Here is a 25,825-nt window from a genome sequence, read left to right as displayed (position 1 = left end):
CAGAAGCTTTCAGTCCGCACTCATTCATGAGGGAGCTTTATACCTGCTCTTCTGGACGAGGAATGTCGAACCTTGGTCTGACACAGAGTCGAACTATCTCTGAACTATCTGACGGGCCACCGCGAAGACTTTTACCGCGGTAAAAATAGAGGAGTGAGCTTTCCTAATGAAGCTGGCAAGCCTGAGTCTTATTAATGACATTCTCTGCACTAAAACTGTCATAAAACTTGGAGGTTGAAAACACCAGTGACTTCATCAAGGAGATGCATGCTGATATAATTGGATTATCATAAATTGCCGTTATAGAGTCACTAGCCTTCCTAGATAGACTATGTTTTTGGAAACAAACAAACAAACACATTAATTACATTATCTATCTATCTATCTATCTATCTATCTATCTATCTATCTATCTATCTATCTATCTATCTATCTATCTATCTATCTATCTATCTATCTATCTATCTATATTTAAATAGATATATATCAATAATACAGTAAATATTATTTATATATTATTTATATAATTTATTATAAATACATAAGCTGATGTCATATTTCCATATGAACTTAGATTGTTATTATATTATATTATATGATATTATATTATATTATATTAGGCTATATTATATTATTATTTAAAGGCGTTTATTTACTAATAAACTCGCATTTATGTTTATTAGTAATACAAGAAGCGCGCAGGAATCTGTCCGGAACTGATGCGTAAGTTTGCTTCCTCCCGGACAGTTTTATTTTGCACATTGAAAGTGTACGGAGTGTTTTTTGTGTCGCGCTCCTCGTCTGATCTAATCATAGCTTCGTTTCATTTAAACACAATTTAACATCACATTAAGGGTTATTTTCTACCTCAACCACCTCAAGATGGCAGGGAACTTCTGGCAGAGTTCACATTAGTAAGTAGAGACGTGTTCTGTGGCATAAATCGAGGGCATTAAAGGTATTTCTAGAGGTGTTGCTGTTGCTGCGAAGCTGCAAAAGAAATAAAAACGTCAAAATTCATGAATTTGACTAATTAAAGAGAACTATTTACCAAATCTCGGTAAATGCCATGATAAAGAATAGACACTAGATTCAATGACTTTTATTGTTTGAACAGTATAAATCTCTGGATTATTAGCTTTAGCCGACTGGCTAGTGGTTCTGGACTGAAGAAACCACAGAGGAATTAAATTTATGAATAATCTGGATAAATGTGTGTTTATTCAAGGCATGAGTGTCTTTTCATCCCTTTATTTGATATTAAACATTTTAATTAGTGTAGTGTCGTGATGTTTAGATGCTTATATGAAGTTTGTATATGATTGATGTCTGTGTTCTTTGACATTAAGAGTGTATTAAATATAAACTGCAGTGCTGCTGTGTTGATTTGTGTGCTAGTATTTATTAATGATTTCTAAATTGACTGATGTGCTTGTTCTCACCAGTCTGCAGTGGGTTCTGGACAAACAGGATCTGATGAAGGAGAGACAGAAAGATCTCAAGTTCCTCACAGAGGAGGAGTACTGGAAGCTACAGATATTTTTTGCCAATGGTTTGGAGATAAATTATATAATCATCTTCCTGTCTAACGGAAATTTAGAGTGACTATGGGCCTGTTCTGAATGTGACTGCATTCACATACTGTATATTCAATATGATATTTATGAGTATACAGAAATGCATGATTTGCTTAATGGACTGTTAAGGCTACAGCAGAGCATTAATGTACATGTTAAGGTGTTATTCAGCTGCTTTTAATTTATATATATATAAAAATTCAAAGTCTATTGGAATAAACCTAGCCTTTAAAGAATTTACATAGTTTAATTTGTCATCTCTTGGCAGTGATTCAAGCCTTGGGAGAACACTTGAAACTCAGGCAACAGGTCATCGCCACAGCAACTGTCTACTTTAAGCGCTTCTATGCCAGGTGAGTGGGTCGTTGCCATGGTTACAGCCTTCATTTCCTCCATACCGATTGATACTCATGATCTAGAATGAAGGCTGTTCTTTTTTTGATAGATTGAAGAAAACTCTTGTCTTCTTTTCAGGTACTCTCTGAAGAGCATAGACCCTGTGCTGATGGCCCCTACATGTGTATTTCTGGCCTCTAAAGTCGAGGTAAACACTGTCTCAGTGTAGGAATTTCTGTTGAAAGATGCATCAAATTTGTATTTTGATCAACGGAAATGCTTTCCTTGGCAGGAATTTGGTGTTGTTTCGAACACACGGCTTATTTCAGCAGCAACGTCTGTGTGTAAGTGATTTATATTATACAAATTCATCAAACTGCAGCAAAAACATAAGTATTATGAAGTAACGTAACTAGCAAAAATATAAAGTAACTACTACAGAAATGTATAAGTGATAGAAGTGTGTGTGTTTTTTTTTAGTTCTCTAAAGCTGCATTGTACAAACATATTTGCTTATTATGTTCAGAAATCAATATACGGTGCAAATCAGCATTTAATGAAACTTTTCTTTTTTTGCCATAATTGCCAAATTCATTCAGTTTTGACTTGCTGACTTGCCACCAAGGACGATAACTATAACGCCAACTATAAAGATACAAATATAAACGAATTTCAGAGTTCACACCACAACTATAACCATAATGGCACTGGAATCACTTTCAGAATTATTTTTTTCTAGCTGATGAATGATAAAAACACTGACAGCCAATCAGAATCCATCCTGCTTTAAAGAGCATGTGGATTTAAAGTGGCAGGCGACAAAACTGCAGTGCGCGCTTATAATAAACTGAACGATATCGTGCGCTGGACGCTAATATAATTATTGTTCTTGGTTTGAACAGGTCTTTACTCATGTAATCATTTCATACTAATATTATAGAATATGTTTTTGGTGATTTTATTTTCTCATTCTCTTTTTGTAACAGTGAAAACAAGGTTCTCTTATGCTTTTCCAAAGGAGTTTCCCTTCAGAATGAATCACGTGAGTCAAACTTCTGTGCTTTCCACACCACAAAACTCGCGAGACGCTGATCTGGCATGTAAGCGAGTGCGAGTCGTACCAGATGGCCTTGATATTGCAGTCCAAGTTGTTTGTCTCTTATTGAGAATAATTTGTGCTGAAAGAATTGTGATTACACTTAATTTTAAGGTGTCCTTGTTACAGTGCAATTATGCATTCAAGTATTGAGTAATATTAATTAACTTCATGTAGGGTTAGAATTAGGGTTTGGTTTAGGCCAGGGTTAGTTGCATGCAATTATGCATAATTTACATGTAACATAAAGTGTTACCAGAGTTCATTTGCTCCAGATCAAGATTTTGGAAATCTGACAGCACCACTAGATAACTAGATAATAACTTCTTGTAACTGTCGGATTCATATGATAGAAACGCTAGACAAGAGTCTGAGATTGTGTGTGTGGTGATGATTCGGCCTTCAGTATCACCAAGTATCTGACACCCAATCAGGAGTGACATTCCTCACGCTCCCGACACCTTCGTAGGAAAGTCTCATTATCGTGATAAATGGTTTTGGCAGCTCATATCTCGGGCTGGTGATAAGTGTTATTTGTTCAGCGTGTCACCGGTCAGGTGTTGTAAGGGAAACATCTCGGCCGTGTGGACTGCTGGAGGAACATTTATGGATCATCGTAATGGGAAAGATGATAATTAGTCCACGTAACGTGTTAGTGATACAGTTTCACAGTGAACTTATGCCTCTCTCTGTTTCTCTAGATCCTGGAATGTGAATTCTATTTACTGGAGCTCATGGTTGGTGTTGATTCTTCTTCAGTAGAATGTTTAGGTGTTTGTTCTCAGCGTGTGTTCATGGATGTTTGGCTTTGTTTTATTTTAGGACTGCTGTCTGATCGTGTACCACCCGTACAGGCCATTACTGCAGTATGTGCAGGACATGGGTCAGGAGGACATGCTGCTGCCGCTGGCTTGGTGAGGAGTGTGTGTGTGTGTGTGTGTGTGTGTGTGTGTGGCTTCAGACGGCATGGCGAAACAAACAACCACAGTTTACTTTTCTTTATATGTCGATATAGAGATGCAACAGAAAAGTTGCATTGTGGACCAGACTACAGTACAGGTCAAAAGTTTGGAAACATTACAATTTTTTTATATTTTTGAAAGAAGTCTCTAATGCTTATCAAGACTGCGTTTATTTGATCAAAAATACAGAAAAAAAACCAGTAATATTGTGAAATATTATTACAACTTAAAATAATAGTTTTCTATTTGAATATACTTTAAAAAATAATTTATTCCTGTGATGCAAAGCTGAATTTTCAGCATCATTACTCCAGTCTTCAGTGTCACATGTGACATCCAGTCACCATCACATGATCCTTTAGAAATCATTCTAATATTCTGATTTATTATGAGTGTTGGAAACAGTTCTGCTGCCTAATATATTTGATGAATTAAAGGTTAAAAATAACTGCATTTATTAAAAAAATGTAAAAATTCTAATAATATAAATCTTCTTTACTATCACTTTTGATCAATTTAACACATCCTTGCTGAATAAAAGTATTGATTTATTTCAAAAAAAGAAAGAAAAAAAAATACTGACCAGTAGTGTATATACAAAAGATTTCTCTTTTGAAAAAATTTGCTTCTTTTTTTTATTTTGTTTTTACTTTTTTAGGATACTTTGATGAATAAAAAGTATCACAGGTTATGAAAAAATATTAAGCAGCAGAACTGTTTCCAACTTTGATAATGAATCATCATATTAGAATGATTTCTAAAGGATCATGTGATAGACTGGAGTAATGTCCTGAAAATTCAGCTTTGCATCACAGAAATAAAAGATAATTTAAAGTATAATGAACTGAAAACCAATTATTTTAAATTGTAATAATATATCACAATATTACATTTTTTTTCTGTATTTTTGATCAAATAAATGCAGGCTTGATAAGCAGAAGAAACTTCTTTCAAAAACATTAAAAATAGTAATGTTTCCAAACTTTTGACCTGTACTGTATATACCAGGTGTAGGGAGCTATTTTTTATGAAGTGCAATTTTTAGGTTTCCTAGTTATTTGCTTTGCCATACCATCAAACATTACTTGATCGATCACAAACTTGCTTATTTGATTAGAAACAGAAATAGTGCAGAACCTTAAATATTTCTGAAGCAATTTTCCATACTTTTTTTTCAAGTTTTTCAAGTTTCAATTAGACTTTGAATAAATTAGTTTGCACATCACCGTCATTGTGTTTAATAGGACTCTATATACTTGAATAGTTGAAAATCGATATATAATAATATTTAAATTTGTAGCATTAACTTCTTTTTTCTCAAAGCTAACTGCAGCAAATACAGCAGAACAAACTGTTCTTGTTTTCAGCGGCTTGTGAAGTGCAGTGGTCGCGCTAATGGTTTGTGAGAACTGCGCGCTTTCATTGACTTCTCTCGCTTTTGCTCATGTGCCAGCGATTACCCTGCGTGCCAAACATTACCGACCCCTGCTTTACACTGAAAAGATTGGCTATATGAGATTCTTGCTTCTGTACATCTCCAAAAAGCTCTTTGCTTTCTGACCACCTTATTTTTTTCAAGTCATGAAATGAAAGTTGCGATAGTCTTTTCTTCCTTATTGTGATGTATATCTGAGTGAAACTGCTTCTCGAACAAGAAAAAAAAATGTAGGGCGGGACTTGATTTTATCCATAGGGAATTTCTTGTATGGTTGTGGTTTGCTATTGGTGGATCTCATGTAAGTGACAGGTTGCCCCGCCTTATTTATTAAAGATTATGAGGGCACATGCATTTTTACATGCACATTCACAGAAAAGTTTACTGCTTCTGTGTTGAAAAATATGCTGAGTAAGTGCACATGAATGTCTGATGTGAAAGTTCCGTCTCTGTGTGTGTAGGAGGATAGTGAATGACACCTACAGGACGGACCTGTGTCTACTTTATCCTCCATTTATGATTGCACTCGGTAAGAAGAAACTTTCCACACCCAATCCGACTGGTCTTATGCTTGCAAGCCAGCAGAGAACTTGAATAGCTGACTTACAGATACTGTGTCCTTCCTTCTCCAGCCTGCCTGCATGTGGCATGTGTGGTACAGCAGAAAGATGCCAGGCAGTGGTTTGCTGAGCTGTCTGTTGACATGGAGAAGGTAAGACGCATTCAGCTGTCTTGCTGTGGATGTTATCCCCCCTGTGAGTGTACATTAACATGGGAGATTTTCTGCAACAGATCCTGGAGATCATCAGGGTGATACTGAAACTCTATGACCAGTGGAAGAACTTTGATGATAGAAAGGAAATGGCCGCTGTGCTCAACAAGGTGCCCAAACCCAAACCCCCTCCTAACAGGTACGACAGACTGCAGTTCTTTAACCTCAGTTATTAAAATCGCACACATGTATTTTTATTTATATGGAAATAGCGTGGGGTGTGTTTATTTATTTCACCAGTGAAAAGAGGCTGATTTCATTACTCTTTATTTGAAATTAGCACATTCGCTAGATATAAGGTCTTTGCAACTCTTAAAGGTGCAGTGCGTGATTTCTGAGAAATACTGTTGAAAGTGGATCGGACCGAGCACCACAACACACTTGTAATCAATCAGCAGTAGGGAGTGTATACATTCATGATGGAGGAGAGTGGGAGAGAGAGAGAGCAAGAGGGGATTTGAAGAAAGACTGTAGAAAGAGAGATGGCTGAGAGACATTATAAAAGAGTGTTCGTGCATTTTGGGGGTGGAGCAATGAAGGGACGGGTCTGTTTGTTTGGACTGATTTCAGATATCAACAGTGTTTTTCAGAAATCTCTTACTGCACCTTTAAATTCTTAAAATAATATGTCCTAGATAATTATAATACAATTATATACTTTTTTAACACTTAAAGGTTACATTCACAATTTTTTGAATTACGAACTTGCAATTTTGACAATTTTCACATTTTAACCCATGGTTTTAAAAACTAGTGTTCTTTATTTACTTTTATATTATTTATTAAAAAATTTTTTTATTTAATTTTAGATTGTTTTTGTAATGTGTTTTTATTATTATTATATTTTATATTTCTGTATAGCTTTCATTTTTATTTCATTTTTAGTTTTAGTACTGTAAACTTACTTTATTGCAGTTAGTTGCCTAGGCAACATTCTAATAACTACTTTTTTTAAATTTTATAATTATTTGTATATTTGATTTTTATTCATTATTAAGCTCATTATTACTATTATTTTATTACAACTTTATTTCAATTACTGAAAATTATTTAAAAATATATATTTTTTTAGTTTTAGAAAATTGGGAAAGCCCTTTCTTAAGCATGTTTTATCTCATCTCACTCTTGCACTTGTATTTTCTTGCTCTTCTTAATACAGTGAGACTGACCAGAGCTCAAACGGGAGTCAGAACAGCTCCTACAGTCAGTCCTAGAGCGCCACCTGGTGAAGGACCTGAGGCAGAGTGATTTGGAGAGGCAAACACAGCACATTTCGGCACATTTGAATGCTGCTTTTTACAAGCACATTGTTTTATGACCGTGGGGAAACAGATTCCTGGCACACGCGTCCTCTCTTTCCTCTTCTCTGGGTTCTTCCACCAATCAAAGCAGATAGAACGATGCCACCTCCTTCCTTCATCCAATCAGAGCAGCCTGTGTCATTCTAGGAGCAGGAGGGAAGCAGACTGCTTATCTATAGGAAATCTGCTTTGATTTAGAGTTTGTTGCCAAGCTTAAGGCTGTAGTGTTGAATGTTATGGACACAAACACACACACAAACGCACCACAACCTTTGATTAATAGAGGTGCTGTTTCCCCAAATCTTGTAAGTCAATGGTCCTGGCTTCCTTGAAAAGTCCCATGAAGCTTTCTTTCAATGGATGCTCTTTGGGAACAAAGAAAACTTGATTATTTTCTGTGTCTGAGAGCGACAGAGAGAGAGAGAGAGAGAGAGAGAGAGAGAGAGAGAGTGTCTGTCTGTATGTTAATTGCAAATGTATTTGTATGCGTGCCTCTCGTTGACCATCTCACAGTTTGTATTCCTCAGGGAAACGGATCAGTCCTCTCTACAAAGTGGCTGTCTGTAAACTGATTGGCCACAGGGCTATGTGACGGCGATCTTTTTGAACCCTTGTACTGTGTAATCAAATCCTGGTTTGGATACGTTTTCTTTGACATGCGTGTGGATGAGAGTTAGAATGCACAAGTGACACAGTTGAGTTGGTCACAATATGCTCCGAAAATGCATTTGTAAACGTGCTTTCCACATATAGCCCTTGACTTTTTAAAATTATTTTTGTCTTATTATAAATTTACTGTATGATTAAGCTACGTGTACTTGCCATTACCCAAATGCTGTTTCTTTTGCTTTCATTTTGTTGTTTTGAATTGATGTCTCTAGCTGCAGTATTCATCAAGTTTAATGGAGGACAAGCCAATATCTTGAGGGTTTTGGACAGAAATGTGTTGATTAATGGAGGCAGTGAAGATCTCCGTCTTGGATGTGGTCCCAATCATCAGCATCACGTCATTTGTTGTTTGGGACACGTAACTATTTGCGGAAAGACCTTCAAAAGATTATACAATAAGTAGATGTTTTGCTGTGTTCTGAATGGCATTTGTTTTTTTTTGCTTCGTCTCTCACTGTGGTCCTATGTTTAACAGTGCTTCAGGAGTGTTGCCACATCTTTGAGCATAAATGAGGCACTGTGTATGTATTATTTGGCTGTAAATATATTTGATGATGTGAGAACTGTGGGGGTGAGAGGGCTTGGAGTGTTTTTTTCCCTTGTTTGTCTATAACAGAGCTCAGAAGCCTTATTAAATAAAGCTGCTGTTAAAAATTGTCAGATTTATTTATTTTTGGTTCAGAGAAAAACATTTTTTTATTAGTTTTGTCCTACCAAATACTCTTTTTATTTTAAATAAACACACACACACATATATACAGTGTGTGTGTATATATATATATATATATATATATATGCATACATAAATGGGTGTACACAAACATAACATACCGTACCATATCCATTACCATGCCTATCTCTATTACCATACCAATCTTCCGAGTTGTCATGACAGAAATATATATAATATATAAAACTGAGGTTAGTGTAATTTTTCTTTTAATTAAGAAAATTGGTTTTAATTGGTTTGATATTTTGTTATATAGTGCAATGACATCATTTAGGTATTTGAGCCACTGCATGCATTCACTTTACATTAGACATTTATGTTTATATGTATTTATATTAATAATATGTGTAAATAGAAGTTAGAACATATAATGATCCCTTCTAATCTGTGGAGTTAGTTGGAAAGCTACTTTATCCACTATTTCTTGTAGGAAGGGAATTTAAGCATCTGTAAATTACTGACATGATTTCATGTTATAAGCTATTACAAAAATGTTGTTATCAAACTCTCTCGTCACAGCAGTAGAGCTAGCCAATGAGAATTGAGTATTCGAGAATTTGCGCGCCCCCTCGCAGCATCAGCAGCCCCGCCCCTGGTGACGCAACGCGCTCAGCTGTGCGGTAAACAGCGGCGGCGAGCGGCGAGCGGACTGATGTCGACCCCATCGCGGGGACTGACGGACAGTTTCAGGAGGAGACATGCCCGCTGCTGCTCCTCACCCGCTCTCTGACACCCTCATCTTCTTCACCTCCACCCTGCGGCACTAATGAAGCCTCCCCTGTCGAACCCACAGCGGGCCGAAGGGCGGATAGAGGAGAGAGAGGATGTACTGGCGCGTCGGGTTCGCCTGGAGCCGCTCCTGCGCGCTTGAACTGGGCCGGAACAAGAGCTTCTCGCTCGGGTTGTGCGGCCCCGAGGAGCCTTTTTCGTTGTATGAGTACATCATCGCCTACCCGCTGCAGGAGTACGGAGGGATCATGTCTGCGTTAGGATCCGACTCCTGCTGGAGGAAAACGCTCTACATCACCGGGGGCGCGCTGCTCGCCGCCGCTGCATATTTGCTACACGAGCTGCTTGTCATTAGGTATTATGGAATATTTGCAGAATCTATCTATCTATCTATCTATCTATCTATCTATCTATCTATCTATCTATCTATCTATCTATCTATCTATCTATCTATCTATCTATCTATCTATCTATCTATGTCATTATTATTAATAGTAAATATGTAGTTTATAAAGCACATGTAAAGAGTTTCAGTTAATTTATTGTGTTAAATAACTGTGACAAATCATGTTATCAGGTCTTGTTATGGCCCTTGGATGGAGGGAGAGGGGCATGAACAGGGTCTTTAAGAAAGAAAATAGTAACTAAATTAATATCCTGGACAAGTCAACACAGTGCAGTGCAGTCCATTCATTATTCTCCACTGAGGAAGGATGAATGAATGAATACCTGCCAGCTCAAGGAATTTTGAGCAGGATGCAAGAATAGGATGCTGTTTATTTCCTCGTCTAAATCATGAATGTTGACATGTTGATGTGTGCTATTTCAAGGGCACGGTTGCAGGCGTAGAGGATAATGTCTACTTGAGTTAATGTGGTGTGACAGAATGACCTTTATTGACCCCTTGTGAGACTGTGTAAATAGTGACCCGTCATTATAGTGATCAGACATAGTGAATTGGGTTTAATTCTGTGCTTTCGCTTCCTCTCTGACCTTTGCAGAAATGGCAGCGCTGTTAGTCCTCAGCAAAACGTCTCGGGTTACATGTTATTCGATTTACATAAGCTATTGATTCAGACATGCAGTAAACAAATAACATATGATTAATTGTTTTAAGTTTCAATAAATAAGAACAAACCTCAAAACAAAAGAGAAAGCTAATGACTAGTATGATGCTTCAATGCATTTCAGCACTAGCAAAGTGGACAGCGACTAAATCCTGCTGATAGAAAACACTGAAGAATAAACTCTGAACTTGATGTTTCAGCTGCATTTTGAAACAAAATTGCTCATTTAGGGATTTGATGAACTTGTTTTAAAAATATAAATAGTTGTAGTACTGTTTGATCTCCATTCATTTCTGATGCTCTTTTACATTTATGCATTTAGCAGATGCTTATATCCAGATGCGACTTACAAAACAAGAACAAAGCATTCATCAAGGGCCAACAATCGTTGTAGTGCACAATGCCAGGTTTATTAGACAACTAGATTAGGAAGCCAGCTAGGGAAGAGAAGAAACGCAGATTTTGTGTGTGTAAGTGCATTAAGTGTATATTTGATGCCCTGTAGGAAGGACCAGGAGTTGGACTCTGAAGACGCCATCATTCTGCATCAGTTTGCCCGACCCAAAACTGGAGTCCCTAGCCTGTCCCCCTTCTGCCTGAAGATAGAAACCTACCTGCGCATGGCGGACCTTCCCTACCAGGTAACAAAATATGATGTCTGAGATTATGTTCTAAAAAGAGATGGACGTTTTACAAACTGTTTTCTCCTCAGAACTATTTCGATGGGAAGTTGTCTCCTCAAGGGAAGATGCCTTGGATCGCGTATAATAAGGAGCAGGTGTGCGGGACGGAGTTCATCATCGACTTCCTGGAGGAGAAGCTCGGCGTGAACCTCAACTCCAGCCTGAGTCCTCAGGAGAAAGCCATCTCACGTGCCATCACCAAAATGGTGGAGGAACACTTCTACTGGTGAGACTGAGCTGGTTTTCCTCCACATCATGGTCTAGAATTTGAACAACCTTCTTCAATTCTTCATTATATTCTGGGCAGAGGTCAGGTGCCTTTCATAATACAGGTGGACTCCAACATGAACATGGCTATTTAACCCTCATAAAGTATGATATAGTGAGAATATGGAGCTCATATTTGAGGAGGAAAAACACCTCACCAAACTGAGCGAAAATATGCTGATGTTATTTTATATTGCAAAAAGCTTGTAGCTTGTAATATAAATCTGTGAGATCTTTATAACAGTTTAACAGACTACTTACATAAAGAGCATATAAATATCAGTTATCACTCTATATATGTCTTACTAAGATGATATATTATGCCAGAGCTCGTCTACGGAGAGAGCCTGGCCACTCCCTATTAAGTCCTATTGTACCGAATTTTGGTTGTAGTTCCACCAGAGTTCCACTGGGGGCGATCGCCCATGAGTGCAAAATGAATGGGAGTCTATGGGGCTAGACGGCTAAATTTGTCTCTTTCACCCGATTGCCGTTGAGAAATCTCAGATTTGACTGTAGGTTTTGCAAGTTCAACATGGGTTATAGGTTGAAAGTTGAATGAACGAGTACTTAAGTCCTTTTGATTTCTTACAGGTTGAGTTGTTGTTGCCCATAACACGCTAGCATTCTGCTAATGAATGCTGATTGGTCAGTGAAGGACTGATTACGACCAGAGATACCGCTTGATGGCATCGTGTGTGTGTGTGTGTGTGTGTGTGTGTGTGTATTTTCGGCGTGGTCTTTTAAAACAACAAAACAAAAACTCTTCTAGCACGTGTATTTACCTGTGTCAGCTGTGTTGTCGATCCCTCGAGAGAAAAGAAAGTGCAGAGCGCGAAAGCACCAAAGCGAAGGATTGCCGTAAAGCAGTATCTCTGGTCGTACGATGTGTATGACGTCATTGACATTTTAAAAGACTTTTTAAAGCAAATAAGTGACTTTTGATACAAAAAATTATATCCTGAGAAAAGTGGATTTTGAGGGGTATAGCGCCATAGACCTCCATTCATTCTGCACTCGTCCTGTGAGCGCCCTCATATGGAACCAGAGTGGAACTGCAACCAGTTCAGAAGCCGGAAGTTTACTGAGAGTGGAAGTTCTCCCCTTATTAGACATTCTCTGATTATGCTTAGTTTTATGATCAAATCTCTGTTGTTTTCATTGTGCGGTCAAAACATAATGCAACGCAATACAATGACTGAGAGATATACAAATAATCGTTCCTCAAAAGCCTGATGTAAAATATGTGATTCTCACATTTTAACATGAATTTTCTAAACAAATATGGATGGATAATCAAGTAAACCTAAGTTGCTTCAATCCAGATAGTGTTCGTCTTGAAATATTAATAACAATATTGAAGTTATTCTTAATTTTACTTTATACAATCAGTACATTTTCAGCGATGTTTTGATCATGTTAATAATTTTTTTTAATATATAATTTATTTATAAACATTTTCAAAGCATTAACAGAAAGTTTCATACAATTTAAGTTATAGCTTTTCCCCCCTTTATAACCCTTTCCGCCAAAATAATTACCATACATTACATTAAGGTTAAGACGATAATAATGCTCATAATAAAATACGTTTTTTTTTATATATATATAATAACAATAGAAATATATATGTATACACAAATACATAGCCAATAATACAATTTCCTGACATATTCGTGGTCCGTACACAATTATAAAACAAAACTCCAATTGGTGATTAATATTTAACATTGATCAATAAGTGGGAGAGTCTTCATCTTCTCAAAATATGTATTCATGGGTTGCCAAGTCTTATAAAAAATTTGGACAGATCCTTTCATTAAATATTTAATTTTCTCTCATTTTCAGTATGATACTAGATCACATAACCACATTGAGGCTTTAGGCGGGCTTGTTGACTTCCACTCCAATAATATTGATCATGTTAATAATTAAGGGGCCTTAGAAATTTGTGTATCAAAAACGATACAGTAAGCTCTAGAGTTATGTAAGATTTTGGTTACTGTGTTGATAATCAAGATGAGATATGATGTGTGTTGTGCTTTAGGACGATAGCATACTGTCAGTGGGTGGACAACGTGGAGGAGACGCAGAAGATGTTAGCCACAAACGGGCCGCTGAGTGACATGCTCAGGTGGATCTTGAGTCAGGTGAACGGTGGCATCGTGAAGAGAGAGATGTACGGGCACGGGATCGGACGCTTCTCCAAAGAGGAAGTTTACACTCTGATGGAGACTGACATGCGCACCCTTGCCACACTCCTTGGTATGTTTTCAATGTCTGAGCCACGGTTAGTGAGCTTTATTGAAAGGATTTATGGTATTTTAGTGATTAGGCTAGATCATTTTAGATCAGGGATTAGGCAAACTCAGTCCTGGAGGGCAACTGTCAAAACTCTGCGGGACAGTGGCTCTCCAGGATCGAGTTTGCCCATCCTTGTTCTAGATCAATCTGGAGATTTCAGAGCTTTTGTAACAGGTTATAAAATAATGCAGCAATGGATCTGTGCTGCCCTCTAGTGCTCAGTAAGTTGTGCTTGCATTTTTGTCTTGTTCTCCAGTACAAACATCTAAACACTCCTAAATCAAGATACATTAACTTGGAGAATGATTTAAGATGTTAAGTGGGGTAATTGAAAGCAATTATTTTTCTTACCCCATTTAATTTTTTTCTTGCTTCAAGCATAAACTCACATAATTTTGATCATTAAAAAAAAAATATATATATTGATAATTTAATGATTCAAGACTTTTTTAATATTTTAAATGTAAAACATTACCACTAAGTAAGAAAACAGTTTTTTCAATTGCATAACCCATAAACCAGATCATACTTTGGTTACACTTTATTTTAAGGTGACGTAATTACATTGTACTTACTCAAATAAGTACTGAGTAATATTAATTAAGTGCATGTACTTACTATAGAGTTGCGGTTATGGTTAGGGTTTGGTTTAGGGTCAGTTACTTGTATTTATGGTTTATAATTGACAGTTTTTGTAGTTTACACGGAGATGATAACGTATCATTTTCAAAAACGTAGAGTCATTTTCAAAAGTTTGCGTTTTCAAGCCCACAAAACATTGTTTTCGTGTAAATGAAGTGGCCAAAATACATAAAAAGTGTAAACACCCCTAAAAAACATCAAAATCTTTTTTTTTCCCATTGTCTTATATAATTCAGTTTAATAATAATTTCTTGCACAGGCAATAAAAAGTATCTAATGGGCCCGAAGCTTTCCACAGTAGATGCTGCTGTGTTTGGTCATCTCGCTCAGGCCATGTGGACTCTCCCTGGAACGCGTCCGGAACAGTTAATCAAAGGTGAGGTCAATAGGTCATGCTTTTTTTGTATGGGAATACCATCATGTGAACATTCATGTGTTCTGAGCGTATGAATTGACTAAAGCTGCTCCCTCGGCACAGGTGAGTTCATCAATCTGGCCATGTACTGTGAGCGAATCCGCCGGAAATTCTGGCCGGAGTGGTTTGTGGATGTCGATGACCTTTACTACGACGGACTGAGCGAGGAGCCGGATTCTCCTTCCCAGCTTCCGGATTTGGGTCTCTACTCGCGCAGCGACAGCTTCCAGGAGCAGGACAGCGCTCTGTCACACCACAACACGCCGTCGCCGGACAGCGACATCACCGGACGCTCTCTGTTCGATTCTGACATGGACACAGAATGCTCGGAAACGGAGCAGTTAAAGTGATAACCACACCCCCTCTGTGATGTATCTGCACGGGCCCCGCCCCTTTGTTCTCCCGCTAGCCCTTTATCAGGGGAAGGGCTGATCAAATGAAGATGTTATCATGGTGACGTGGCAACTCTGAGCGAGGGATTGCAATAAAGCAGATGGGAAGAGCATTCGGACAGTTTTTATGTGACGAAAGAGAGAATTTTATTAAACGAGGAAAGGGCGCCTGCCATGCCGGGCCAGAGAGAATCCAGATCGACAGGAAGAAAAAACATCAGACAAAATAATAAAAGTGGATAGAGTGAAAATTTAAAGGAGTGAATGATGCTTCAGCTGAATCACTCCTCTCGCCGTGTGACATCATCACAGTGCTCGGAATCATCAGAATGACATCATCACGTGTGACCACCTCCCATTTACAATGTGTGTTTGTAGCTAATCAGCATTTCTTACATCCTGGGATTTATTAGTAGTCAGAGAGAAATAAGGATTTTAGGTGATGATTGAAATGTGTAGATAATAATTATGTGAAACACAATATTTCATAGTTAATTTCCAGTTTTGTTCAGTAAAATATACAAAGCTTGTTAGGAAAAAGCAGAGAATGCAGAGGGAGTAAACTTATGGATGATTATTGTGATGTTTGACCAGAAATTAGCTGATGTTTTGTATGTTCTCAAACCGTTCCAGCAATCACACAATTCATGAAATAATTCACCCAAAAAAGGAAAATTATGAAATTTACTGTTTAACATAGACATTTGAAACATATATGTTTATAATGGAAGCATATAGTGACCAGGGTCAGTCAAAAAAAAAGAAGGTATAGTGTAGCTTTATGTGAGGGTCAGAGAAAATCTTCCCCACCGCTGCAGCTCTCATCATTTGTGCTTGTGCATATTTAAAGTCACCATGAAATCAAAATTGACAATTCTTTTTTTTTTTTTTTTAGTATATTGCTGAATAGTGCACATCATTACTTTTTTCAATGCATGTGCCCTTTTAATGTTTAATCAAAATCACTTATCCTCCCTCTTTTTTAAATCTTTTTTAAAATCTCCCTGTTGCAGCAACTTATTTTCTCTGATGACATGTTTACTGGCGTGAGGGTGGGACAACCTGTCAATCAAATCAGATAGACCAATAGCAAACCACAACCATTCAATCAATTCCCCATGGACAAAATCAGGTCCCGCCCTACATTTTTTTTTTCTATATATTCTTCAGATATACTTCACAATAGGGAAAACAGACGATCGCGACTTCTCTATTATGTCGACTTTATGGTGCACATGACGCGATGTTAAACATCAGTGACGTCAAATGCCATTGGCTTAAATTGGTAGCTACTACAGATTTTTTTTTTTTTTTTTTGGGTGAATTATTCATAGCCCTTAGGAATAAATAGCCTATGGTAAATATAAATATAAAATTTATCAATTTTATCAAATTGGGGTTCGCAGTCTATTTCCATACAAAAAAAGTAAATCTAATGCAGATTTTGAATCTTATTTTTTCAGTTTATCATATGAACAAACAGGAAAACAGGTCTCGTCGCATCTTGTCGGAGAAAGTGTTAAAAGCATGACCTGACGGATTTCAATGTATGTTATGAGGATGTTATTTTTATTGTTGACGTTTTATTCGATTTTTTTTATATCCGAATTAACGTTAGTGAGAAGGCAAAAAAACCCGGAAGCGATGCAACCTGTTTTACAGAATACGGAAGTTTGTTGCGCAGCATAACCGTATTGAAATTTGTATCATGCAACCGTTATATGTATGTGCAGCTGTGCTAAAAGTAGGCAAAAACAATTTGTGTTTGTCGAACAGCAAACACTTCGGATGGGTCTCTGTGATTGAGCAATAGCGCCTCCTGTGGACTGTGGACATGACAGAAAACACCCCGGTAATGCAGCGATTACAGAAGGGAGGAACATAACACAATACAGATGGAGACAGACAGCTAATGTGTGTGTGTGTGTGTGTGTGTGTGTGTCCATCTGCTGCACGACTGAGTAATCGTTACACATGAATACACTCGCAGGAATGATCTCCCAGGGGCTGGTGCACACCAAATGACACATGCAAGACGGGAGACTTATGTTTTTTTTCTGTTCCGTAGAGAGATATAATCTGTATCTTGCTGTGCCATACACACAACTTTCCTGTTACCACAAATGCCCTTTTAATATCTTGAACGTAATCCTGCATTACGCTGTCTTTATCGAGCTCTTGTAAGAAAGAATGGAAAGTGTCTCGCCATTTTTACGCCCTTTAAATGCACATGTAGGCTACTTATCTGATGTTTGTTCAAACAAAACAAATACGCCCAAATTATTAGTAAATGTGTATGAAAAACCATTTTTATACAAACATCAGGACAGGTTCATTAACTGGTGCTTTATTAGAAAAAGGCTAGCCTACTGTTTGAAAAGGTAGGCTACCATGCCATTAATTATTTTATTTTTTTAAAGTGCATACAATTAAAACCATATTCTTTCTTATGATGTTTATTTGCTTATTTGTATTTTTTTTTTTATTGATTCTTGACTGTGCCTGTTTCTATAAACAATTATTATATATTTTTTAATATTTTTTTATGTGTACTGCTTTAATACCACTTTTTTATTTATTACTTATGATTGAGTTTATATTTTGAACTTATTCTTGACTTTTAATGAGTTTCATATATTTTTTTCTTCGTGAATATATTTGCTCAGAGAGCTGTATGTTTTGTTTGATTATATTGAATGCATTTCAAATTCAATTTCAAATGCAAGTGCTTCCTTGTTGAGCTTTATTTTCTAGCCAGTTTTATCATCCATACATGACAATCTTGTTATTTACCTTGTTATTTTAAGACTCACTACCCAACACCCCACTCATATGCCAAATGTGATGGAAATATGGCAGATGGAATAATGTTAGAAAGGCAAAGGTAAAAGTTCAAATCTCTTATATGTTTTCTTACAGTTGTGTGTGCTGATTTTAGAGCCATACTGCAGAGTCTGTGTTGTGTGTATCATGACCCTGGTGGATTTATGGTTTTATTATGGGCTAGACATAATATTGGGGAGGGAGGGGTTGTGTACATGAATGATCACTGTAACATAAGGAACCAAAATGTTAAATATAGCTGTATTAAAGGAAACTATCCTGGTTGTATGTTTGGTTTCTGATTTCAGTCCATTTTTTAAATCTTCTTTACTGATTCATATTATTTACAATGTCTTTCATTAAGCACAAAAAAACGATTTAAATCACATTAATGAATATAGTGTGGCACAAATGGGGGGATGCTTATTAGTGAAATTAAAGCTAAATTATTATAAATTATATACATTATATTATGCTTGTTCAAGGTTTGATTATTTAGTTCAGCTTATTCAACTATTGATATTTTAGATTGATTTGCTGATCTGTATAGCTGTTACACACATCAAGTGACTTTCATTTTTGCTTTGGGTTGTTCAAAGACAGAAATAGAATCCAACTTAAGAGTTTAGGAAAACACAAAAGTTTAAAAAATAAATTAAGTTTTAATGTTGATCTTCAGCCTTAAGCAATCCAGAGTGATTGATCCAAAGTGCCACCATAGTACAAGAACTTTTCCTCAAACACAACCTTGTCATGAAAAACCTATGGTCACTTTCAAAAGTATCCACAAATATACATTTACTTAAAGGGATAGTTCACACAAAAAAGAAAATTTCACATTTTTTACCCTCAAGTTGTTCTAAACCTGTATGTGTTTCTTTGTTCTGTTGAACAGAAAAGCAGATATTTTGAAGAATGTTGGTAACCAAACAGTTGTTGGACCCTATTGACTTCCACAATATGAAAAAATACTAAGTAAATGGCGACCAGAAACTGTTTGGTTACCAACATTCTGTGTCCAACAGAAGAAAAAAAAACTCATGCAGGTTTAACATCAAATTAGACTGATTTCTGAAGGATCATGTGACACTGAAGACTGGAGTAATGTAGAACAACTTGAGGGTGAGTAAATGATGACAGAATTTTTATTTTTGGATGAATCCCTTTAAGACTTGCTGGGTTTTAGAACGTTATAACCGTATAAATCTTCTTAAAGGCCTACAATCTGCACTGACAACACACAGACAAGATGAGTGACTACCGGTATATTTACACCGCCAAATAAATACATCTCCAAGTTCATATTCCACGACTTTATACCTTTATCTTTGACTGTAATGTCTCTATATCACTAAGAGTTGCTCCAACACATTTTGTCAGTAGATGGCGCTCACAGCACATACTCGCAATAGAGAGGACACACAAACACACGTTTACTTATCTAAATGGGCATTTTGGGCACATTGCAGGTTTATCGTTTTTAAATGCAGCTAGATATATATTATATATATATATCCATAACCCACACACTAACCCTAACCCTACAATAACATTTTCTGCATTTTTGCAATAATACAAAAATATAAAAAAATGTTTTTTTTTTTTATTGATTTTATGCTGTTTATAGGAATGAGGACGTCCCCAAAATTAGGTATTGGGAGTTTTTGTCAGATTTAGTGTACAAATTTGTGCCCAGAATATTGTTAAGTAGGTACACGCACACGCACACACACACACACACACACACACACACACACACACACACACACAAATGCGGGTTTTTCAAGGCAGTCGAAATTTCCAAGGCCTTGAGATTGTTTTTGGTCGTTTTCCTAAAATTGTTCATTGATGAAACAGTAAATTGATTTTATAGAATGGCCGATGATATTTGGAAAGACTGTCTGAGAAACAACATAATACATTCGTTATCGTTTAAAAGCTATATTAGCCAATAGATCACTAATGTTCTAATAGTAGCAGTGTGATGTTTTGTTTACATTTACATTTTAAAGCCATTTTTGGGCGATTTGGAATATGAAAAAAGAGTCCTATAGATCCAGAATAGCATAATAAAATATTCACGCACGCCTCCGTTCTCTCGTTTTAACCCGTCTAATCCGTCTTCATTACGGGTGGAATGGCAAACATTTGGCTCCACGGTCACGTAGAAATCGAAGCGAATGAATTGCAACGGGCTGCAATGGATCTACAGCATCATTTCATCCCGGGGCAACGTTACATTCAAGCCTTGATGCTCACATAACGTGTGAAATTGTGAATCCATTTATCTTGAGGATCTTCATTCACGGGGCATAGATTCACGAGAAGCACTTCTTTATATAAAAATGTATTCATTTAATGACAAAAGCCTTTTAAAAACTGTGCAATTTTTCTGTCAAAACCAAAGACGTTACTGGCCTCAACAGGGCGCACTGACAGCTTGTGCTTTGGCAGTGCCAGGTTAAGTGCACAAATATACAAGTATTCACAGAGCCATAGAAAATTAAAAATCCACGCACAATGTCCTTTTTTTTTCGATGCAGGCCATCAAATAATTGTAACACAGCTGGTGTAGTATTTCTCGTACAAAAAGAGAGATAAATTTGGGATAAACAAGAAACACAAAATATCAAACAGATACAAACATGTTGAGGCTTATACATTTAGCTGACGCACAAAATCACACAATGTTACTATAGTAAAAATTGGGCAAGAAACACTGGCCTCACATTATTATTATTATTATTATCATTATTATTATTACTCTTATTATATTGTCATTGTTGTTGGTTTTAAATATTGACATTTATACGCCATAAGCGTTTCCAGACAAATTAATTAAATTAAAGCTGGTTTGTTTTTATTTGTAATATGAAATATCACAATAATACGATTCTATTTGGCTTTCTTTTAGATTTCCTAAATCAGGAGAAAAAAAAGAGAGATTTAAAATAAGGGAAGAAAATAACAAACCACTGTCTCAAATCACGGACGCTTTTGGCGGATGCTTATAGAAATTCAATCAAAATGTTAAGAAAGACCCAATTGAGTGGTTAATTACAAAGAGCTTGTATCATTTCATTTCATTTGTAAACAGACATTTCGAAGTGATCCACAGCACTGTGTGATTCTGAGGAAAGGTTTGAATGTTTCCCCAGGCCTCTGTTTTGCAGCAGCAGTGTGAATCCGTGATCTGCATGAAATCAGGCTGCTCGGCCACTGAACAACACACAGCAGCACTTGGCAGCCTTTGTTGTGACCGAAATTAGATTTTTTTGAGAATTGATCACATTTACAGTGATGCTTTTACATATGTTAATATGTACATAATATGTACATACTGTAAATAATAATAATAATAACAATTATGATTATCATTATTGTTGTTTTAAAATTTGTTTTTTAGTAGGCTATATTCGGATCCTTTTATTTATGGTAAATAATTTAGAGCTATTTAGATATTAGGCCTATTATTATTATTATTATTATTATTGCCATTTATATCAGAAGTTAAATGAAATGCAGACACATTTCAATCAGTATTAAACATTTTGTGATCATGACGGGAGATATAATAATAATAATAATAATAATAATAATAAAGCATTTGCCATTAATTTTTGTATGAGAATGAATAGCAGACATTGAACCGGATTCATTTCAATCAGGAATAAACCTTTTGTGGTCATGAGGGGAAGATGGCGTGCCCCTGACGCCTTTTTCACAGCTTTCGGTTGGAAGTGATATGATGCTTTCACAGATCCCCGGACTTGAAAAGAAATCTCTTAAATAAAAGTATGTTTACGTTCCCTCTTTAGGTTCGGTCGCGGCGCGTAACGCCTCGGTTTTTTTTGCCAGAGCGTGTTTTCTCGCGCCCGTGCCCGTAGATTGTTCGCGCAACCACGCGCGCTCCGCGCCCTCGGAGGTGCCACACACAGAGACGCTTCATCACCGTCGGTCCGCCCCGAACGGGCTTGTGGCCGGGACAAAGAGACAGTCGATTATGTTCAAGCCGCCCCTTTCTCACGGAACAGGTGTCTGCGCCCCGTGGTGAGGCGAGGCGTCCTCGTACACATCCTCGTTCCCGGCCATCGGTCCGTTTTGGGGCGTCATTCGCTTCTCCTTCTGCCGCCGGTTGCAGAACCAGACCCGCACCACTTCCTTCTCTAACTGCAGGCTGTCCGCCAGCGAGGTGATCTCCACCGCCCCGGGTTTCGGGCACTTGAGGAAATGGCTCTCCAGGGCCCCTTTGACACTCACCTCGATGGAGGTCCGCTTTTTCCTCTTCCTCCCCTGCGCGGCGATCTTATCCAGGCTGGTCGGGCTACCCGAGGTGGAGTCCGCCTCCTCCAGCCATTTGTTGAGCAGGGGCTTGAGTTTGCACATGTTCTTGAAGCTCAGTTGGAGCGCCTCGAACCTGCATATGGTGGTCTGGGAGAAGACGTTGCCGTAGAGGGTGCCCAGCGCGAGCCCCACGTCCGCCTGCGTGAAGCCCAGCTTGATCCGGCGCTGCTTGAACTGCTTGGCGAACTGCTCCAGGTCGTCCGAGGTCGGCGTGTCCTCGTCCGAGTGCAGGCTCTGCGGGTGGCCGTGCTCGCTCAGATGCGGGCTGTGGTGGTCCTCGTGGTGCATCCCTGGCTCGCCGTAGCCGGGCTGAGAGTAGATCAGGCTTTGCCCGTTGGAGTTGCTCATGCTCGGCATATGCGCGGTGGTGGTCGCGCGCCAAGCGCCCGCCTCGTGATGCTGGCTTTGCTGCACCAGATGCGCTTGTCTCGGCGAATGCTGCAGCTCCTCCACCGGCTTAATGTCCTGCTCACCCAGCGGGCTGGCGGGCCACGGCGACCCCTCTCCCCCGTGAGACAGCGCCGCCGTCAGCCACTGGTGCGCGTGGCCGAGCGTGCTCCCGCTGCTCTGCAGAGTGGTGTACTCGCTCTGCAGAAGGCTGTGCGCGTCCCTGTAGGCCGGCGGCGGCGTCTGCTGCATGCTGCCGGGCTCCGAGCTGGACAGGATGCTGTAGTGGTTGGACGCCGCGGTCGCCATAGTTTCTACAGCTACTCTGTGCCACAGGCGGCTCCCCAGCGCGCCAGAGCCGCGAAGACGCAGAGGCGCGCACCTGAGATCCGCCTCGCGCTGCTGTCTATTGGTCAGCACGGCTTGACAGATGTGGCAGCGGCGCGTTCATTGGTCGCAGTAGATTCGACACAGAACCCCCATCCCATTGCGCTCTCCTGAAAACAAGCACAGAGGGATCAGCAGTGACAGGGCGCAGTGGGCGCAATGGGCTCCAAAGGTATCCAGCCTGGCTTTCATTAAGTTTTTCATTAAGTTTAAATGTTTCAGTTCAAAATTATTATGATGCTGTAAGGTATAATTATTGTGCTGATATGTATAGGATAGTCATGCCAGTAGAACAAAAATAATTAATTCTGACTAGCATTCGTTATTATTGGCTATTGTATGAGTGTTTTGTACAAAAAGGACTAAAATGTTTTTCTTTTTTAAATGAACCGTGAAAACTAGCATATGAAAACAATTTAACATTTTTATTACCGTCGATATATGTTGAGTGTATGTCAAACAAACAAAGAAAAAAGACGATAAAACAGCGCGTGTAGGCCTATTTATATCTTATATTTATTTAAAATAAGTGGATAAAAACAATATGCTTTTCAAAAATGAATAAACACATGCGAGTGCCTAAGATATTTCACATCGAAAAAGACACAATCATGGACATAATTCATAAATGTTACATGCCCTTAAAATATCGTCATCATCCCATCCTTTTAACTTCTATCTAATTAATGTAATTTGTGTTTGTGACTTTTAATTTCATTTTATTCATCAGTAATGAATTCAAAATGGTTGAAAAGTGCAGTGAGCTTTAACTTAAAAAAAAAAAAAACTTCAACTTAAAAATGAAGGCATTAGTTAACTGAAGGTTTTAAGGTAAAGTTCTCAGCCTAGTTTTGTGAGCACAACCACATCATCTTAATAATAGAGTTCAATGAAGTTACCGAATTAAATGCTTACAGTAGCCTACACATGGAGATTAAACAGGTGTCTGAGAATTAATAATTATTCAGGAATGTATAGACAAATTATATTATAATAATTACATTTGCTTTATATTTGAGTTGTTTGTATTTTATTTTCATGGCTGAAATAACTGCACTCTATGTTCTGATGGGATTTCAGAGTCTCTCACATGGCTCAAGGAGGGGACATTTTTTCGGGCCCCTGTCCGTTGCCATGGCGAGAGGTGAATGAAACAACGCCGCCCACGTCACAGCTGCTCGAGCCTTTTCTCTCTCTCTCCTCGCGCACATAAAGCCCATTTCAAAGCCTGAAAAGCGCATGCAGGGCATCGCAGGGCCGCAGGGCCAGTGAGAGGTGAATGGCAGGGCTCTACCTCCACCCCAGCCACAGCCTTTTGTAAACATGCACCCACACACACTTCTCTGGACACATTTTCTGCACCCTCTTGTAATGCATCATAAGACACTGCAGTGTAAAATATTCCAAAAAAAAAACAAAAAAAACACACGATCGTCCCTTGATACTTTTTTGTGAGTGTAGATTGCCAAATGCTCAGGAGTTTTCGTGAAATGCAAAAAGCGGTCGTGTTAATTGAGTTGTAATTTTAAGATTCAGAAGCTTTAACACAGGCGTGCACGGCCAAGCAGAAAATACATTATCTTAATAAAGTAATATGCAAACTATGGGCTGTTCAATTACACATCCTAATAACGCATAAACGATGCTAGAACCGTTAAAGGGACGAAAAGGCCCAGCGTTTACTTGTATTAAACAGTTATCTCTCTGCTATAGGTTCTCCACTCGGTGTTTGAGAGAACAAGAATTAATGGTGAATAATCTGGGCAATAAATTAGCAGTAATTATATCGACCCTGTGCTGGAGTTATTTAATTTCTCATGGCTTAATTAGATAGGACTGTTGAGTAACTAAATGTTCCAATTCAAAACACGATCATCATGGGGATTTTTCTTTTTATACTTTTTCTTTTTCATAGCACAAACAGAACACTCTGGTAGCACTCAGTGTCCTTAACAGACATTGCATAATTATTTACAGTTTGCTACATTATGAATAGCTTATATGAAAATATATATATAAAAAAACATACTAATCTATTGAGCATAATATAATAATATTATATTCCAGATTCCAGATTTTCAAATAGTTGTATCTTGGCCAAATATTATCCTATCCTAACAAACCATACATCAATGGAAAGCTTATTTATTCAGTTTTTAGAATATGTATACATCTCAGTTTAAAAAAAATTAGCCATGTGACTGGTTTTGTGGTCCAGGGTCACATATAATTAATATAATTACAGAATATATAAAGTGTTTATATGTTTAAGGTTCAAGGTCCTTCTATTTTCCACAGAGATATTGCATACATACAAATTATTATCCCATGTGCAACAACAATAATAAAAATAGACTATCAAGAATATGACATGAATAAAAAGAAAAGAAAGAAATAACTATAGGCTATATATAAATATAAATAAATAAATAATAAAAATTGTCCAAATATTAAAAAATATGTACAAACACAAAATGTTTACTAAAACATTTCTATAAATTGTTGTT

The 25,825-nt window shown here is 37.7% G+C and overlaps 3 protein-coding genes across 4 annotated transcripts; 2 read left to right on the top strand and 1 right to left on the bottom strand.

Moving 5' to 3' along the window:
• The first annotated feature begins 718 nt into the window (after positions 1-718).
• Positions 719-8,802, top strand: ccnc (cyclin C). The gene is made up of 12 exons (XM_084407577.1): positions 719-914; positions 1,446-1,552; positions 1,846-1,930; positions 2,052-2,121; positions 2,206-2,257; positions 2,900-2,955; positions 3,711-3,746; positions 3,832-3,923; positions 5,868-5,935; positions 6,039-6,118; positions 6,199-6,317; positions 7,338-8,802. Exons 1-12 carry the CDS (start codon positions 883-885, stop codon positions 7,390-7,392), a joined length of 852 nt encoding a protein of 283 aa, XP_084263703.1. The 5' UTR covers positions 719-882; the 3' UTR covers positions 7,393-8,802.
• Positions 8,803-9,472: 670 nt separating this feature from the next.
• On the top strand, positions 9,473-15,508 carry faxca (failed axon connections homolog, metaxin like GST domain containing a). 2 transcript variants are annotated; one of them, XM_084408203.1, is made up of 6 exons: positions 9,473-9,962; positions 11,180-11,315; positions 11,387-11,583; positions 13,672-13,889; positions 14,830-14,946; positions 15,049-15,508. In XM_084408203.1, the coding sequence occupies exons 1-6, from the start codon at positions 9,703-9,705 to the stop codon at positions 15,333-15,335; spliced, it is 1,215 nt and encodes a 404-aa protein (XP_084264329.1). In that variant the 5' UTR covers positions 9,473-9,702; the 3' UTR covers positions 15,336-15,508. The 2 variants fall into 2 exon arrangements, with proteins under 2 accessions (XP_084264329.1, XP_084264330.1); XM_084408204.1 differs by having other exon boundaries at positions 9,582-9,962; positions 14,830-14,951; positions 15,054-15,508.
• A 4,519-nt stretch (positions 15,509-20,027) lies between these two features.
• On the bottom strand, positions 20,028-25,246 carry pou3f2a (POU class 3 homeobox 2a). The gene is given in 2 exon segments (XM_084406784.1): positions 20,028-23,368; positions 23,371-25,246. Coding segments are annotated over 2 exon segments (1,194 nt in total). The 5' UTR covers positions 23,420-25,246; the 3' UTR covers positions 20,028-22,223.
• Between the last annotated feature and the right edge of the window lie 579 nt (positions 25,247-25,825).

This window comes from Rutilus rutilus (genome assembly GCF_951802725.1).
Source record: "Rutilus rutilus genome assembly, chromosome: 4".
In the NCBI taxonomy this organism is placed as follows: domain Eukaryota; kingdom Metazoa; phylum Chordata; class Actinopteri; order Cypriniformes; family Leuciscidae; genus Rutilus; species Rutilus rutilus.
This window is presented reverse-complemented; position numbering and strand designations above follow the sequence as displayed.